Source organism: Rissa tridactyla, chromosome Z (genome assembly GCF_028500815.1).
Source record: "Rissa tridactyla isolate bRisTri1 chromosome Z, bRisTri1.patW.cur.20221130, whole genome shotgun sequence".
In the NCBI taxonomy this organism is placed as follows: Eukaryota; Metazoa; Chordata; class Aves; order Charadriiformes; family Laridae; genus Rissa; species Rissa tridactyla.
In genome coordinates, this window is record NC_071497.1 from 55,959,317 (window position 1) to 55,975,235 (window position 15,919).

General features: G+C 37.0%; 1 protein-coding gene across 18 annotated transcripts in view; it reads right to left on the reverse strand.

The window, feature by feature from the left end:
* KDM4C (lysine demethylase 4C) overlaps nt 1-15,919 on the reverse strand; it is a 273,236-nt gene that overhangs the window by 234,399 nt on the left and 22,918 nt on the right. For 16 of the 18 annotated variants that reach the window (XR_008463874.1, XR_008463875.1, XM_054186216.1 and 13 more), the window contains 3 exons: nt 14,984-15,159; nt 12,027-12,141; nt 874-1,067 (listed from right to left, as the gene is read on the reverse strand). Coding sequence is in view for 16 of the 18 variants with exons in the window: in XM_054186216.1 (XP_054042191.1) it covers nt 874-1,067; nt 12,027-12,141; nt 14,984-15,159 (485 nt within the window). In the remaining 2 variants the exon portion in view is untranslated. Of the gene's footprint in view, nt 1-873; nt 1,068-11,976; nt 12,142-14,983; nt 15,160-15,919 lie in introns of those variants that run through there. The other 2 variants (XM_054186228.1, XM_054186217.1) reach the window with 2 other exon arrangements.

Consider the following 15,919-nt stretch of genomic DNA (forward strand, 5'->3'; position numbering starts at 1 on the left):
TTCTCAGTTTAAATACATGATGTTGCGTCAGTCTTTGGTTTTTGTATGGGTATAAAAAATACCCAATAATGTTTCATGGAATTACCAGCTACAAAATTTTCAATCTAAGTTTGGGTAACTAGAAACTGCCAGAACCGAACTAAGCACAATATATCTTTTATGTATCTTTCTAATGATTTTACATTCTCCTCACAGGTATTTTGAAAAAGATAAGGCCTTATGATCAAAAGGAAAACACTTTTCTCATATACTTTAAGATACACATATACCACAATCTATATGTATAACATTAAACCTACTTGTCTCTCTCGTAAGGCTGTTCAATCAAAAATCTAAGATTATGGAAAAAGGACAGCTGAAGCTTCCTATTTAGGAAGTACCTTTAACAGTAAATCTTATCTCCTACTGGGCCCCCTGAGTCAACAGTAGAGAATATGACTGATTCAAAAAAGTAATTAAATACACGTTTAATACAAAACATGTTAGGTGGTCCCAAAGGATAACTGAATCAAAGAAAAATATTTCAAAGAGGTCTTACAGAAGTTCCTTCAAATAGTCCTGGGGTTCCCAACTCATTAAACTTCTCATATGGAAACATTACAGTCTTTTTCTGTTGAACTCAAATAAGCCTTACTACTCATTAGTCTTTTCCTTTAAAATAAAAGAATGCATTACTGTGATGTTATTTCCATCACAAATCTTGCATATTTCATAGCATTCTCAGCTTAAAAAAAAAACAAACAAAAAAAAACCAAACTACTATCTTAGCTTTTCAGTAAAGCTTATCACTGTGAAGCAATTGTACCCCATCTGTTTGGTTTAGCCAGCTGAAACAGAAAAATGAAATAATCTTTCATGAAAATTTAAACTTGCCATGACTTTGGCTCCCCAAAATGAAGATAATTAATACTGTAGAGATCCATGTCTTCAGTGTGCCATGCAAATGTTGTTTTCCACATGCCAAAATATAGATATGGTGTATTTACACCCTCAATAGAAATTCCACAGTCTTCTCCTACAACATCCAATATTGTATTAAGATGGGCAATATTCCATTCCTCAATACCCTGAAAAAGATACACAATAGATGTATTAATAAATTTATGAAGTAAATCAATTTTATATAATAGTCTCAGTCAAAAGATACACACCTGATCTAGCCCTTCAAAAGTTTGTAAGCACTTTAGAATGTAGTTGAAGTTACCTGAAGAAAAATTCTCTTGACTTAGTACGAGCTAGATCAGCTTTTAAGTCTGAGATGGTCAGAGCAGAGAACATAATGGAAGTTCATATCTGCTTAACAATTAATACATCAAATCTAACATGGATTAAAACATCACACACAATAGAAATAACAGCTGCCAATAAAAGTCTTTGATGTGCTGATAGCTGAAAGCCGCTAAGTTTCACTGGACCTATCTATGCTCTTTTATTACTTACAAAGTAATACTAAATAGTATGAAAAACGATTTAAAAATTTAATTTACATGCATTAAGTTACCATTTCTCTGAAAAGTATAAAAAATAAAACCATAGCATCACTTCAGAGGTATTTCTAACCATAATGATATACTGCGTAAGAAATATATCACAGAAGAAATCTATTGACTTCATGGGATTTCAGCTGTTTCCTTATATTACTGCCTATCAAACCTGTATATTAAAAGCATTCAGAAAGCCATGGCTGTAGTTTTTGTTGTATTTCAGATTCATGCACAAAGTGCAATTCTAATTTCAGGTCATACAGCATGTAAGAGTCAGAATAAGCAAGATCAAAGCTACAAAATTGAAGAGAAAGAGACTAGACTTCATTATAACAGATTGTCACCTCTAGGGAAGATATTAGCTGGTGCTCAAGCAGTCAGAAGAACAACAAATATAATTAAAACTATTACAAATTCAATTCTGGCAAGTTTCTTTATTGGGAAGAGAGCCCCTAAACATGCTCTTAAGCATGACCTGCTCTACATCCCCCATCACTGAACTCTGCACAGTTCTGGTAATCTTACTTAAATTTGGGGAAATTGATGGAAGACTGCAGTCCTGATGCAGCTGATTAAGACTAAGAAACATGGTGACACTCACTAGTTGGGCAGGTGGTGAAGTAAGAAGTTATGAACATTTAATACTCTCAGTTTTCACTTCCCTGTTTTTTTGAGATTTTTATGTCAAGTGTTACATATGCAGCAACCAAAATTGATATAACAAAATGGTAAATTCTGTGTGAAGTTCACACTTCCCATTGAACAAGTGCTTTAGACTGCCTCTTATGACTATTGCACTTAGTAAGAAAAACTACCTGTAAATTATCCAGACTTACACAAAGGAGTAAAGGACTTTTAGAGAACGAGTTCCCTCCAGACAGCAAGTTATGTTCCTTTGCTTAAATGGAAGCTTTGGCTTTGATAAATTTGTGTGACATAAAGGCAATTGCAATTAAAAAATAATAAATTTAATATGATGGCCATTAGCAAAGAAAAAAAACTAAACACCAATATGCAAACAAATAGTAGATGCTAGCAAAATTTGCACCTTTGAAATCTAAAAATCATAATCATCAGCGAGGTAATAAATCTGTAAAATAGAAAATTTGTTTGGAGAAACAATTTTAACTAATTATTCCTCAAATTAATTTACAGATTTTTTTAAATCACATAAATTTTGCACAGTCAAAATTTGTCCACAGTCAATTCAGAGAAATTTAACACAGCAAAACAAGAGCAGTGACTCAATTACATAGGCACAGAGACACATACAGGGTTAGAAGACAACAATAAATACACTAGATAAAAATCGAGTGTTAGTCTAGGCAGTATACTTTTTCAGACAGTGTCCAAAAGCGGACAAGAAACAGTGTAAGCAAAACAGTACTTCCTCAAAATACTCTTCCAGCCTGAAGCAATTTTCAGATTGAAGGTTTCTCCAGACAGTTACTATCCTTCTACTTAACATTACCTTTTTACCAATTCATTCATCCACTCACCTTTTTGCAGCCGTTTGCTTTTAGCAACCATAAAATCCTGAAATCTTACTCTTCTCTTAATAAGAATTAAGTGATAGTTAAAAGACTAAATTATCTATTTTTATTTTTTTTTTTAAACACCATATCTCATCTTTTCACCCTCTGTTAAATCACCAAGCAAACTGCTAATAGTTTGTCCCTATAAAATCAAAGCAAATCCCCACATGGAGAACAAAACCAGGAGAAAAAGCTTACTTCAAAATATTAAACTTACAAAGTACACAATCCACAACCTCTAAAATCTAGACACATCAGCTATTTCAATTTCCCAAAGACTATTTTGGAGAAGTAGTCTTAGCTGAAAAGGAAATGTTCACTGAAACTGCCTGAAACACTAAAATCACTCTGATTCCTTTTAACTCTTCCTACATCCCTTGAACTTAAAAAAAAATAAAAATAACAAATTTGTTTTATATTTATGCCTATTATGCCTAGACTGTTACAATTAATTATTATAAAGTTATTATTAAAGGTGTTACTTTCCCTCACAGATATATATTTTTAGTATTACCAAATATTAAGTAAAATGCTTCCATTAATTTTTAAGTAAAATATCAATTCTAACTTTTCCAATAGTTATGTAACTGTTTTAAACTTTAGAATTGCAACGCACACTAAAAAGACCACAGAGCTGTAAAAGAGCAGTTTAACAGGTCAATACATAATAGTACTTCTCAAAATTTAAGTATATGTTATCAGGTTATGATATATTTAATAACCATTATTAGAACAGCAGTACACATATTACTTGACCATGAGGTGTACCTGGCAGTTTACAACATGAAAAAAAATTTAGACACTGTAATCTATTCAATGTTAGGTAATATCTAATATTTATTCTGCTCACAGTATTGCAATAATATCAGAACACTATAATAATTTCAAGGGAGTGTGTAAAGAAAGTTTTTCCAATTTATCCTCATTTTTGATGGCAAATTCTTAAACCAATACCTGTCATCTTTGACAACAGAACCATATAATCCACCATCAGGAACAAAGATGAAAAATAACATATTTTTCTTTCTTTACTATAGCAAAGAAATACAGGCTTGAAACATCTTACCATCTATGGTTCCTGCTACGCATCTTAGACTTGCCTTTTATTTCTTCAGAGAAATATTGTAAGGTACATCACAGTTTATATAGAAGACCACTATTCCAATCTTCACTAATTTTGTAGACGATTCAAACTTACTATAAATTACTATCAAGAGTTTTTATGACTCTCTTAACAGCATCTGAACCAGCTTTTAATGCAATGTGGAGATAAAATGGGACACTTGAGAAGCAGCTCTCAAATATCTGAACACTTGCACAGTTTGGAAGAAGCTGACCCATTCTTTTCTCAAAGACACAAAGAAAAAAGGAGCTTTCAGTATATTGGTAAAAAGTCAAGGTCTTAAGCAGTAACCTCTTTGCAAGTAACAGTAAAATAGGCTCCAGATGAAATTCTTTTTATCCATTGCCTTTTTTTAAAGTACTTATAATAGTGACATGATACTATCCTTTGCACTTTAGTTTAAAAAAAAAATCAGCCAACAGTGTGATGTATTCTATTTTTATGAACACAATTTCTGTATGTATACTTTAATACACACAATCCTTTTTCAGTGTTTAATTTTTCCTGAGATTATCTCATGGATTTATTTCAACACTAACCTGGAAAACAAGACATGTGTTCTACAACTAGGATTAAAAAGCCCCTATGACTGAGTGTAACAGCTCAAATAATAAAGAGTAAAAAAGCTAATTAAGTGACAGAGTGAAAAGGAGTAGGAGAAACATACAGAAAAATTTGTGCTTGGTCTCACCCACTCCTCTCTCCACACACCCACCCACTCATACCAATGAACATAATAAAAAACCTGCCAGGTTTTAGTGTTTCTTCAAAGTGCATAAAATACAGATAGAAAAACGCTATGAACAGAATCTCTGCACCATAAACACACGGATTAGGAAATACAAACAGTCTCCCCCATTTGACCTGTTTTTTCTTCTTGGTATCTTTTTGGATATAACCATTGCTTTGCAGCACCCTTCTGAAGCAAGAAGATTCTCTTTGGAGACGAATACTAGAGCCAAACACATAAGCGAAGGAATGCTCACACTGATCTCAACTGAGATCATAGAGAAAGGACATCTCACATAATCATCTGCTAAAACATGCAAAACTTCATACATTTAGAAAAAATGATGAGGCCACGTCCCCTCATTAAGCTCTCCATCAACATCCTGTACATACTGTAAAGAATGGCATACAAGACATAGAATCATAGAATCTTCATGGTTGGAAGGGACCTTTGAGATCATCGAGTCCAACCATCCACACACACGCAAAAAAAAACCAAACCCCTACAATCTCTGCCACTAGAGCATGCCCTGAAGTGCCACATCTAGACGTTTCTTAAATACCTCTAGGGATGGTGACTCAACCACCTCCCTGGGCAGGCTGTTCCAGTGCCTGACCACTCTTTCAGTAAAGTAACTCTTCCTAATATCTAATCTAAACCTCCCCTGACGCAGCTTCAGACCATTTCCTCTGGTCCTGTCCTTAGTCACCCAGGAGAAGAGGCCAACACCCACCTCTCTACAGCCTCCTTTCAGGTAGCTGTAGAGGGCAAGGAGGTCTCCCCTCAGCCTCCTCTTCTCCAAGCTAAACATGCCCAGCTCCCTCAGCCTCTCCTCATATGACCTGGTCTCCAGACCCCTCACCAGCCTGGGAGCTCTCCTCTGGACACGCTCCAGCACCTCAATGTCCCCCTTGTACAGAGGGGCCCAGAACTGAACACAGCACTCGAGGTGAGGCCTCACCAGTGCCGAGTACAGAGGCACGATCACTTCCCTACTCCTGCTGGCCACGCTATTCCTGAGACAAGCCAGAGTGCTGTTGGCCTTCTTGGCCACCTGGGCACACTGCTGGCTCATGTTAATGACCAGGTTCTTTTCTGCCGGGCAGCTTTCCAGCCACTCTGCCCCAAGCCTGTAGCGCTCCTTGGGGTTGTTGTGACCGAAATGCAGGACCTGGCACTTGGCCTTATTAAACCTCATACCATTGGCCTTGGCCCATCGATCCAGCCTGTCCAGGTCCCTCTGTAGAGCCTTCCTACCCTCAAGCAGGTAAACACTCCCACCTAGTTTGGTGTCATCTGCAAACTTACTGAGGGTGCACTCAATCCCCTCATCCAGATCATTGATAAAGATATTAAACAAAACCGGCCCCAAAACTGAGCCCTGAGGGACACCTCATATACACATGGTAGTCAGTCTGCAAAAGACAATCTGTAGGGCTATCTCAGCAAGAATGGAGAAATCTGTAATCTCCCTGGGCAACCTGTGCCAGTGCTCAGTCACCCTCACAGTGCAAAAGTGTTTCCTGATGTTCAGGAGGAACCTCCTGTGTTTCAGTTTGTGCCCATGGCCTCTGGTCCTGTCACTGGGCACTGCTGATAAAAGCATGGGTCCATCCTCCTCGTACCCTCCCAGCAGGTACTTATATACATTGCTAAGGTCCCCCTGAGCCTTATTTTCCCCAGGCTGAACCATGATGACTCTCTCAGCCTTCCCTCATATGACAGATACTCCAGTCCCTTCAACATCTTAGTGGCCTTTCGCTTAACTCCCTCCAGTAGCTCTGTACCTCTGGGGGAAAACGGGGATCCCAGAACTGGGCACAACACCTGAGGCACAGACTCAGCAGTGCTGAATAAAAGGGAAGGATCATGTCCTTCAACCTGCTAGCAGCATTCCTCCTCATGCAGCCCAGGACACCATTAGCCACCTTTGCTGTGCAGGCACATTGCGAGCTCATGTTCAACTCTGTGTCCCCCAGGACCCCCAAAGGACTTTTCTGTAAAGCTACTTTCCAGCCCCCAGCAGATACTCCACGTATCTGGGATTGTTCCTTGCCAGGTGTAGCACTTTGCACTTCCCCTTGTTGAACTTCATGAGGTTCCTGTCAGCCTGTATCTCCAGCCTGTCAAGGTCCCTCTGGATGGCAGCATGACCGTATCAGCCAATCCTTCCAGTTATGTATTGTCTACAAAGTCTGCCCCATCATCCAAACCATTAATTTAGATGTTAAACAGGACTGGACCCCTGGGCTACACTTACAGAAGAATACAACCAGTACTGACCTCTGCAGTACGCTTACAGATGTCCTTCTTGTTGCCTGTGAGAATTCTCAGATTCAATTCCAGGTAGGCTTTGATGTTCCCAACTGCGTTTCTGCATAATTGGACAGTGTCTCTATATTCCTCCCAGGTTACACATCTCTTCTGCCTCCTGTGCATTTCCTGTTTATGCTTGAGTTTTGTCAGAAGCCCCTTGCTCATCCATACAGGCCCTTGGCACTTTTGCTTTACTTCCTGCTCATTGGGATGGACCACTCTTGAGCTTAAAGGAGGTAAATACCAACCAGCTTTCCTGGGCCTCTCCCCCCTCCAGTGCCTTACCCATGGGACTCTTCCAAGCACATCACTGAAGAAGCCAAAGTCTGGTATTCTTAAAGCCTGGGTTATGCTCCTGCTTTCTGTCTTGACACCTCCTCTTAAGCTCCTGAACCCCAACATCTGCTGGTCAGTACAGGCAAGGCTGCCTTCAACCTTCACATCCACAACAAGTCCTTCCTTGTTTGTGAGTATGAGGTCCTGCAGACCACTTCGGTCAGGAAGTTGTCACTGACACTTTCCAGAGACTCTTGGATTGCTTATGCCCTGATGCTCTCCTGCAGCCTTAGGTTAAGTTACAACTCAGATGTCATGCCTAACTCATTTCATGGTCAAATCCAAACCCTAATGCAATGTCAAGGTGCTGCTTTAAAATCAAGTTAGCTGCTCTGTCAAGGGATACAGCAGGAAACTTGAGTACATCTGTTGCTAGAGCTAATACTAGATTAGAGATGTACCTAAAATTTAGCAAAAAATAACCATTAGCCGACAAATTCCACTGAATCCATCACTCTTGTATTACTAATCAAATAAGCTCCCCCCAACTTAGACATAGGAGAAGGTAGGCATTAGGAACTGTCTTATCAGAAGAAATAAAACTAAGAGATGGAAAAGGGAAGCAAAGCGGTATCTTTAAGACAGGAGCTGAAGAAGAGTGGTGAGAGAGGCAAAACAATATTTATACATGCTTCTTCCAAACTTTGTCTTTTCCATACTGAATAGCATATTCCATTGACAGCACTGAAGTCAGACGTGTTTTATGACCTGTTATAAACATCAAATCAGTGACTTTTACTTGGAACTTCGTTCGAAACTAGGAAGATTTTTTTTCCCCTAGTTGCTAAATCAGTCCATGGAGGGGTTTCATACATCTTCCCCATCTGTCCATACAAATATGATTTCAAATTAATGAAAAAAAAAAAAAGAAAAAAAAAGAAACAGGAAAAGTTAGTGTGAAGTCCCTGTATCTCATAGAACAAGGAACTAACTTAACTGGTTGCCTCAGTGATTGGTGGTTTGATTTAAACAACAGCTGGGAGTGGCATGGAAGTGAAAGGCCTAATGGTAGTTCACCAGAACAGAGCCTATACAGAAGAAGGTTATTTGAGCTCTTCAATTGTACACAGGTACAATTTCCAGATAAACTGATAAAATGTCAATAAAGTTATGATATCAGAAACAAAGTAACTCTCCTCCTTCCCTTTACTGACATGAACAGTAACTTTTTGCAACTCTTTCACAGGCTAGTCTTTCATAGTCTAAACTGGCATTACAATCATGCTAACTCACAAGGAAGACAGTTCTCTTGAAATAACATAATAAAAAAAATAAATAATCACTGCTCAATTAAACTTCCTAAGCAATCATAACTCTTAGGTGCTCATAATGCATTCATGAATCAGTTTTACAACTGCAGCTAGTGAGACATTACAAACTCTTTCACGAATATTAATTTTCACTCAAGTCCAGGTGACCTTATAGCAACAAAAAGACAGAACCTTGGACATGTATCTAATAATGTTTATAATCTTAACATAAATAACGATCCTTATAATCTATTCCTTAGTACAATGCTTTTTCTTGAGTCACCTACGTCGTCCTTCTCCTACAAAGTACTGTAATTAAATGTAACAGCAATTAAAATGCATACAGCACAGAATAATATTTCAAGATAACATTCAGCTATCTTAAATTTATTTTCTATAAAGCTCTATACAGTGTACAGAACACTTGTTTTCATAGGTTATTTCCTTATTCATAAACATTTAATCTGTGTTCAAAATCATCAAAAACCATAAATACGTTACAAATACACAACAGAGAGTCTAGAATAATCCAAATATCACAAGGGTGAACTTTGAATCACTGATGGTAGTTGTCAAATTCCAAAGCATGCATTTATAGCTTTAGCTTTGTTCCTGTTTTTTTGTTTGTTTGGGGTTTTTTTTTTTGCTGTTCCATATAATACAGGCTTTGTAATTTTGCCCCATGTTCCAAACCCTTCAGAATCTGTCATCCTCTGATCTAAGAAATGCAAACAATACTACAAGATTTATGATCTCTCTGACACAACGGAAGCCCACATTGTTATTCCACAAATAACAATATTGTTTCTTAAATAATCTAAATAGTAAAAATTAAGGCTTCACCATCCTTCAGATACAGATGTCTCAATGTAAAATTGAACATTACCATGTGGAAAATAAAATGTAATTGGCAAACTTTTAAACTAAAGAATAAGTACTTGCAGAGCAGTAGCACTTCTCACTAATTTTGATGGCCCAAGTACATGTATACATCACATTTTCACTAAGTTCCTGTTTACTTTCTACCTGGATTTCTGTCAGATATTCACCTTTCTGTATTAAACATCTATAACACACTGTTTTCTATAAAATGCATTTTGTAAAAATAAGCGTTTGGTTTTATTGCAAATAGGCTGTTACAACAAATTAATCCCACCGTCCTCTTTCTGCTGTATGTTGCCCAACATGTCAGCTATATTCATCTCCTTTCCCAGAATAATTACAATCCTGAAGCAAACTGAATGAAGATGTAAGAACAACCTCTAATTCCAAACAGAGTCAAAAAAAAATCCTTTCTTAGCACTATCTTCAGGTAAGACATGAAAAACATTAGCTGTGCAAGTACACCACCTGCTGGCTAAAAATTAACTTCGGAAAAAATATTCTAAGAGAAAGCATTTTGATCAGTGGCATCCATAACCTTCTCACCAACAGTTTGGTACCAGGGGCTCTTCCTTCTTTTCCTCTAAACCCCACTGCGCTGTACACCATGATGTGACTGTCACATTAACTGCTCAATCTGTTTACAGGCTTTCCTCAGTGTCTATTCCTTTCACTAGTATTTCTCCTTTGTTATTTATTTTTGAATAATACCCATTTAATCATAGCCATTAAGGTTTTTTTAGGCTACCTATTGCTGTTATCTCCCCCACCCCTTTATCCCCCATTCCCTGCAACTTTCAAGTGCTTTGTCTCATCTTACTATGCACATAACATCATGGTTAAGACTGCCGAATGCTGCTCTTCTCACTTCACCCTTTGCTTTTTTGACCTCCCTTCATCAGCCTCCCAACCTAATGAGAGCGCAATTCCATGAGAAGGAAATCTCTGTCCTTCTCTCTGAACAGTCAGAACTTCAAAACGGGGTATTACTGCACTCTTACTTCTTTGGAAACATTGCTCATGCAACAGTAACCTTAAGATACTAAAGACCAAAGAAAACACAATCAGAACAAAGTGTACCTTTATAAAGAGCTACACCAAAAGGCATTATCTGCCAATATTAAAGAAAAAAAAATGAGAGAAGAAAAAGGGTAAGCTTATATTTCTTGAAATAAATACTGCTTTCCTGTGCCCCATTTTGGTCTCCACAAAGCAACAGCCACCTTGAATGTCTCTGCACCAAAACACCCAAAATCAGAATCTTCAACTATTTTCTAAATAATTTTTATACAGCTATTTGGATACACAATAGAATTTGGACTTGCTGCTTTCTCTAAAGAATAGACCATCAGACATTCATACCTATCTTTCAAAGATCATATAACCTAGCACAAAAATGGAATTGCCTTAAGCCATCTTGGCTGACCGTATTTATCTTTGGACAGAGTCTTCAAGTAATTTGTCTTCTGTGAAGAAATATGAAGTATTAGCAGAGCCTTAGACCATCTGCCACAGGGAAATTCTACTTTTTTTCTTTTCTTTTTTTTTTTTGAATGATTGGAGAAGGCAGTTACACAGAACATGAAATAACTCAAGAACTCCACACATGGTAGATTCTTTTGCAGAAAAGTTTGCTCTGTATTTTTTTAAATACTCAAATCTTCTTTGAAATGCTAAAAATTTTCTGTCATTGCTTAAATAATCCTTTCAATACCTAGTTCCTATAGCTACTCACATAGCCTAACTGATATCAATGGACATTCTGTCATTCTTTGGATAATGAGATCCGGGTTGAGTCCCTTTTTATCCATGGAGATCTTGGCAAGTGACCAGCAAAACTCATTTCCTTAGAAAGTTTCCATTTTTTCTATTTTAATGAAGAGTTACACAGTAATTGTAAGCACATTTCCAGGAAACTGCAGGCATTCCAAGCGTGTATAAAGTACAGCTATCAATTTTCCTCAGTGAAAGAGAGAAATAAAGCATTTCATCTTTTAATTTTAAAGTAAAGCTTATTTAAAATATCACTAAGTTTACACAGAGGTACACAGGTAATACACATACTGAAATGTTAATAAACAAATAAATAAATAGGAAGGAATCTCAAAGTTCTGGAGAGTTCAAAGTGAAGAAAGGGAAGAGTCTTATGATCAGGAAGAGTAGCAATATCCTACTGTCTAAGGACAGAACTGTCTGACTCTTGTAGATGCAGAGTCAATTTCAGCCTTGCTTCGAGTCTTTAAAGTGAGTAACGCAAAGATTTCAAAAGAAAGACAGATTCTCAGTCACAAAGCAAGAAGGTATCCTCTAAGTACAGTACCCTTTAGAAGAGGGCTGGAAGAGATAAACTTCATAAAAAGCTATGCATACTTCATCATAAATGCTCCCATTGATATCTGCTCCATAAATTGGTGCCACAAAAGTCAAGTTCTTCCAGTATTTACGCTCCAGATCTTCATAATCTACGTATCTTGGGGTGCAGTATCTGCAGAGGAAGAGGTAGGCAAAGGTTCAGCATAGTCTTTCAACAACCACCTTCACAATGGACTATGCTTCTGATCCTGCAAACTGAATTGTAAGAGATCACTTTATTTCAAAATCACTGAAACAGAGGAATTATTAGTTGTCTTGGATTCTTAGGTTCATGATTCACTATAACATGTAATCCCTACCTGACAGCTACAGTAACTGAAGTCATACACCTACCCATACAACATTTTCTTCAGTCTCCAGCTGCTAAACACCACACCTACTCACTGTCCTCAGGCTGAGGCCCTCCCCTTTGTTCCTCCTCCATAAAACAGACACACATGGAACAGACACTTAATTGACAAATATTTGTTATTTTCCTGCCTCACTACCAGCTCTGCAAAAACACAGAGGTAGTTCTGGGACAGGTTTGTTTACTCATGTACACTCAAATGTATTCATTCTGCCAAGCAGCAGCCCTGCCAGGCAAAAATAGTACTTTCCTCTCTTCTTCCTTCCCCAGAAAAACCTTTTGAGAAAAGGCATAAAACATGTCAAACAGTTGATATCAAGAATTAAGTAGACCAGGTACATTTACATCATCGATAACACAGAACAGAGACAAGCAAGTTAGCAAAACACATCTTAAGCAAAGCCTTCTCAGCAATGGAGTTGTTTCAATTATTTCTCATAATTAGAAATCAGATTGTATTTCTGCTTGGCTCTAAGTAATGTGGATACATAAACTCAGTTACCAAAACACAAGTATCTTGATTACGGGATACAAGTATGCCCATATTTCACAGAGGTCAAGGTGGAGAATCACCTTGGTTCAATGGTGAATTGTGAATGCTTAAACAAATAAAAGATGCAATGCATTAAACTGAGTAAACACAATGCTTTTAAAGGCAACTATGATTTAAATTAGATGTTCATGGCCCTTACCTCTTTCACAAAGGAAATGGGTAACTTCACAATACTCAAGAGAAGGCTCTTTAGTAGACAAGTCTTCTTCATTAAAGAACAAAATTACATTTATGGGAGAATAGGAGCTCTCAGCTACTTAATATTTAAGAAATATAGACTGCATTAAGAGTGTCATTGGAGTTTATATGACACAGTTTCTCAACAGTTGTAATGAATAGTAAGAAACACACACAGCTAGTGAAAGGTAAGAAACCCTCCCAACTGTTCTTCACTTCACCTATGAAGCTGTAAACTGATTTCAGTAAAAAACATGAAAACTGAAATCAGAAACACTTCCAAAATATCTTCCATGATAAAGAATATAATGAACTTAACTAATATCATGATACATACTAAATTCTTCACAGTATTTCTGCATTATTGAACTATTTTTAAAAAAATCAGTATTTCTCATTTTATCATGGCTTAATCAAATATAAACTTAAAACACATATAATCAGGTATCATAGAAAATGACATCAGATATTAAAAAGGTTTTACATTTTATTCTCCCCTCTAACAGTTACTGAGCAAGTAATTTTAAGAACTACTAAATAGGTTCCCCTTCCCAGTTACCACAGGAAGAAAACTGTGTGATAACATCAATTTTTCCACAAGTAACATATGGGCAGAAACATACTTTTTTAATTGAAATCCTTTTTAATTGAAAAAAGGAGACCAGTCTTGCACTTTTACAAAAGGTGTGGATATTATGGAAAATTTGCTGAGGAGCCTCTTAAAAAGCATTTCATGCCCTAGTTTTTCCTGATCTTGATAACAGCTTCTCTTCTTACCTATTAATTTCTTAACTTAACAAGAAAAACTTTCCTTCAAAGTAGGACAGTGTTACCTTCCTTCATTATATTCAAGTATCTTTTCTCTCTAGGATCCTTTCACTCATTTTCCAGAAACTATTCCTTGTCAGTTTCGAGGAAATACTGAAGTAGAATTTATTCTTTTTATGTGGCCAAAAGGAATGGGGAAGAATTCTTTCTATCACCACCCCCTTCTTGGAATGCCCACCAATTCGAAACTTTTTAATATAGCACCTAGCCCTTCACATCCACCCTTCACATCCATCTTGCCGTAACCAGAACATAGACATTTGCTAGGAGCAGTTCAGGTCTCTGAGATTAATGCAAAAACTTTTGGGCAAGTTAAAAAACATGTTGGTTTTTTTCAGAATTACATGATGATAGGATATTCCAGTACCTAGGCCAAAAAAAAAAAGAATTAAATATTAAACATTAGTATGTGGATTCAAAATAAAACTTGGGTATAAGTCTGTCTCATCTTCATTATTTTCAACATAAGCATTTGTGAGAATCATAGAATCTGGTTTTGGTTGGAAGAGACCTTTAAGATCAAGTACAAGCGTTAACCTAACTCTGCCAAGTTACCACTAAACCTTATTCCTCAGCACTACATCTACACGTCTTCTAAATACCTCCAGGGATGGCAACTTAACCACTTCCCTGGGCAGCCTGTTCCAATATTTGATGACCCTTTCAGTGACAAATTTTTCCCTAATATCCAATCTAAATCTCCCCTGGTGCAACTTCAGGCCACTTCCTCTTGTCATATTGCCTGTTACATGAGAGAAGAGACTGACACCCACCTCGCTACAGAGAACAGAAAGAAAAAAAGGCAGACATAAAGCATTATGTCTCAGGTTTTTCAGATGCTTTCCTGCTGCCATGGTACCAGACACTTTCAATAACAGAAACATAAACAAGATTCATATTGTGGTATCCTTTCACAACTTAGGAGACAGGAAAACCTCTACTGAGTAAGTGAAAAAATCACCAGCTGCCTACCACAATTCAAAGAAACCACAATATGGGAACAAATAAATATTTGTCTTCCTGAGCTAGATCCCCCCATATACATACTTGTCACTGTTGGCCAGCTGCTTGAACTCCTTTACTGTCATTGGCTTTTTCTGAATGTTGTACTGCGTGAAGAGCCCCGACTGGCCGGTGACCATCTGCTGAATTGGAGCAGGAATCACCAAATCTTCAATATCATTATAATGCTTTCTCGGCTTCCACTCCTTTGGTGGGATAACCTTTGAATTCAGCAATAAAAAAAACAAGACGTCAACAGCTACAATACCAATTCAAAACTTTCTGGAAAAAATGAAAGAACCAGTCAAATATGCCCACACGTACAGATGAGCACTTGCTTACCAGCTGTTTCACAATAACTCACCGACCATGTAAGCGCCCCTAGATAATGCAGAAACCAATTCACAACAGGCATAGCACCACCTCAATTCACATGCACCAACTCACTCAACTACAGCAATACAATCATGTGCAACTGTGCAAACATACATGTGTAATAACACACAAATATTTTATAATCAGAGCCTTATGATTCACAAACACTTCACACTCCATGATATAAAATTGTTATCCTCAATTTAAAAAAAAAATAAATAAAATTGATTCGTACAAAGAGTGACAGTCTCCTGTACAAATGTTATTTGGTGTAAACAGAACAAATAACTTCATTTCTTACTGAAAAATTAAAAAATACAGATATTTTGGAGAGCTTTAGATTTTAGAATCTTTCACTTACTCCCCATAAAATTGCAGGGTACAACTCTATTACAGGAAGAGTCAGCACTAATACAGATACGCTAGTTTTCATATTAATATGATTGAAACATCATAATTAAAGATTAAAGCTATGCACAGATTAACCGATTGTAAAGTTAACACTTTTATTTCAAATACCACAGAATTGCCCAAAGTCTACGAAAACTCCTCAGCAGATTCTAAAGCATTAGCAATAAAGTCATTAGGAATTTCAAAGAAGCCTGT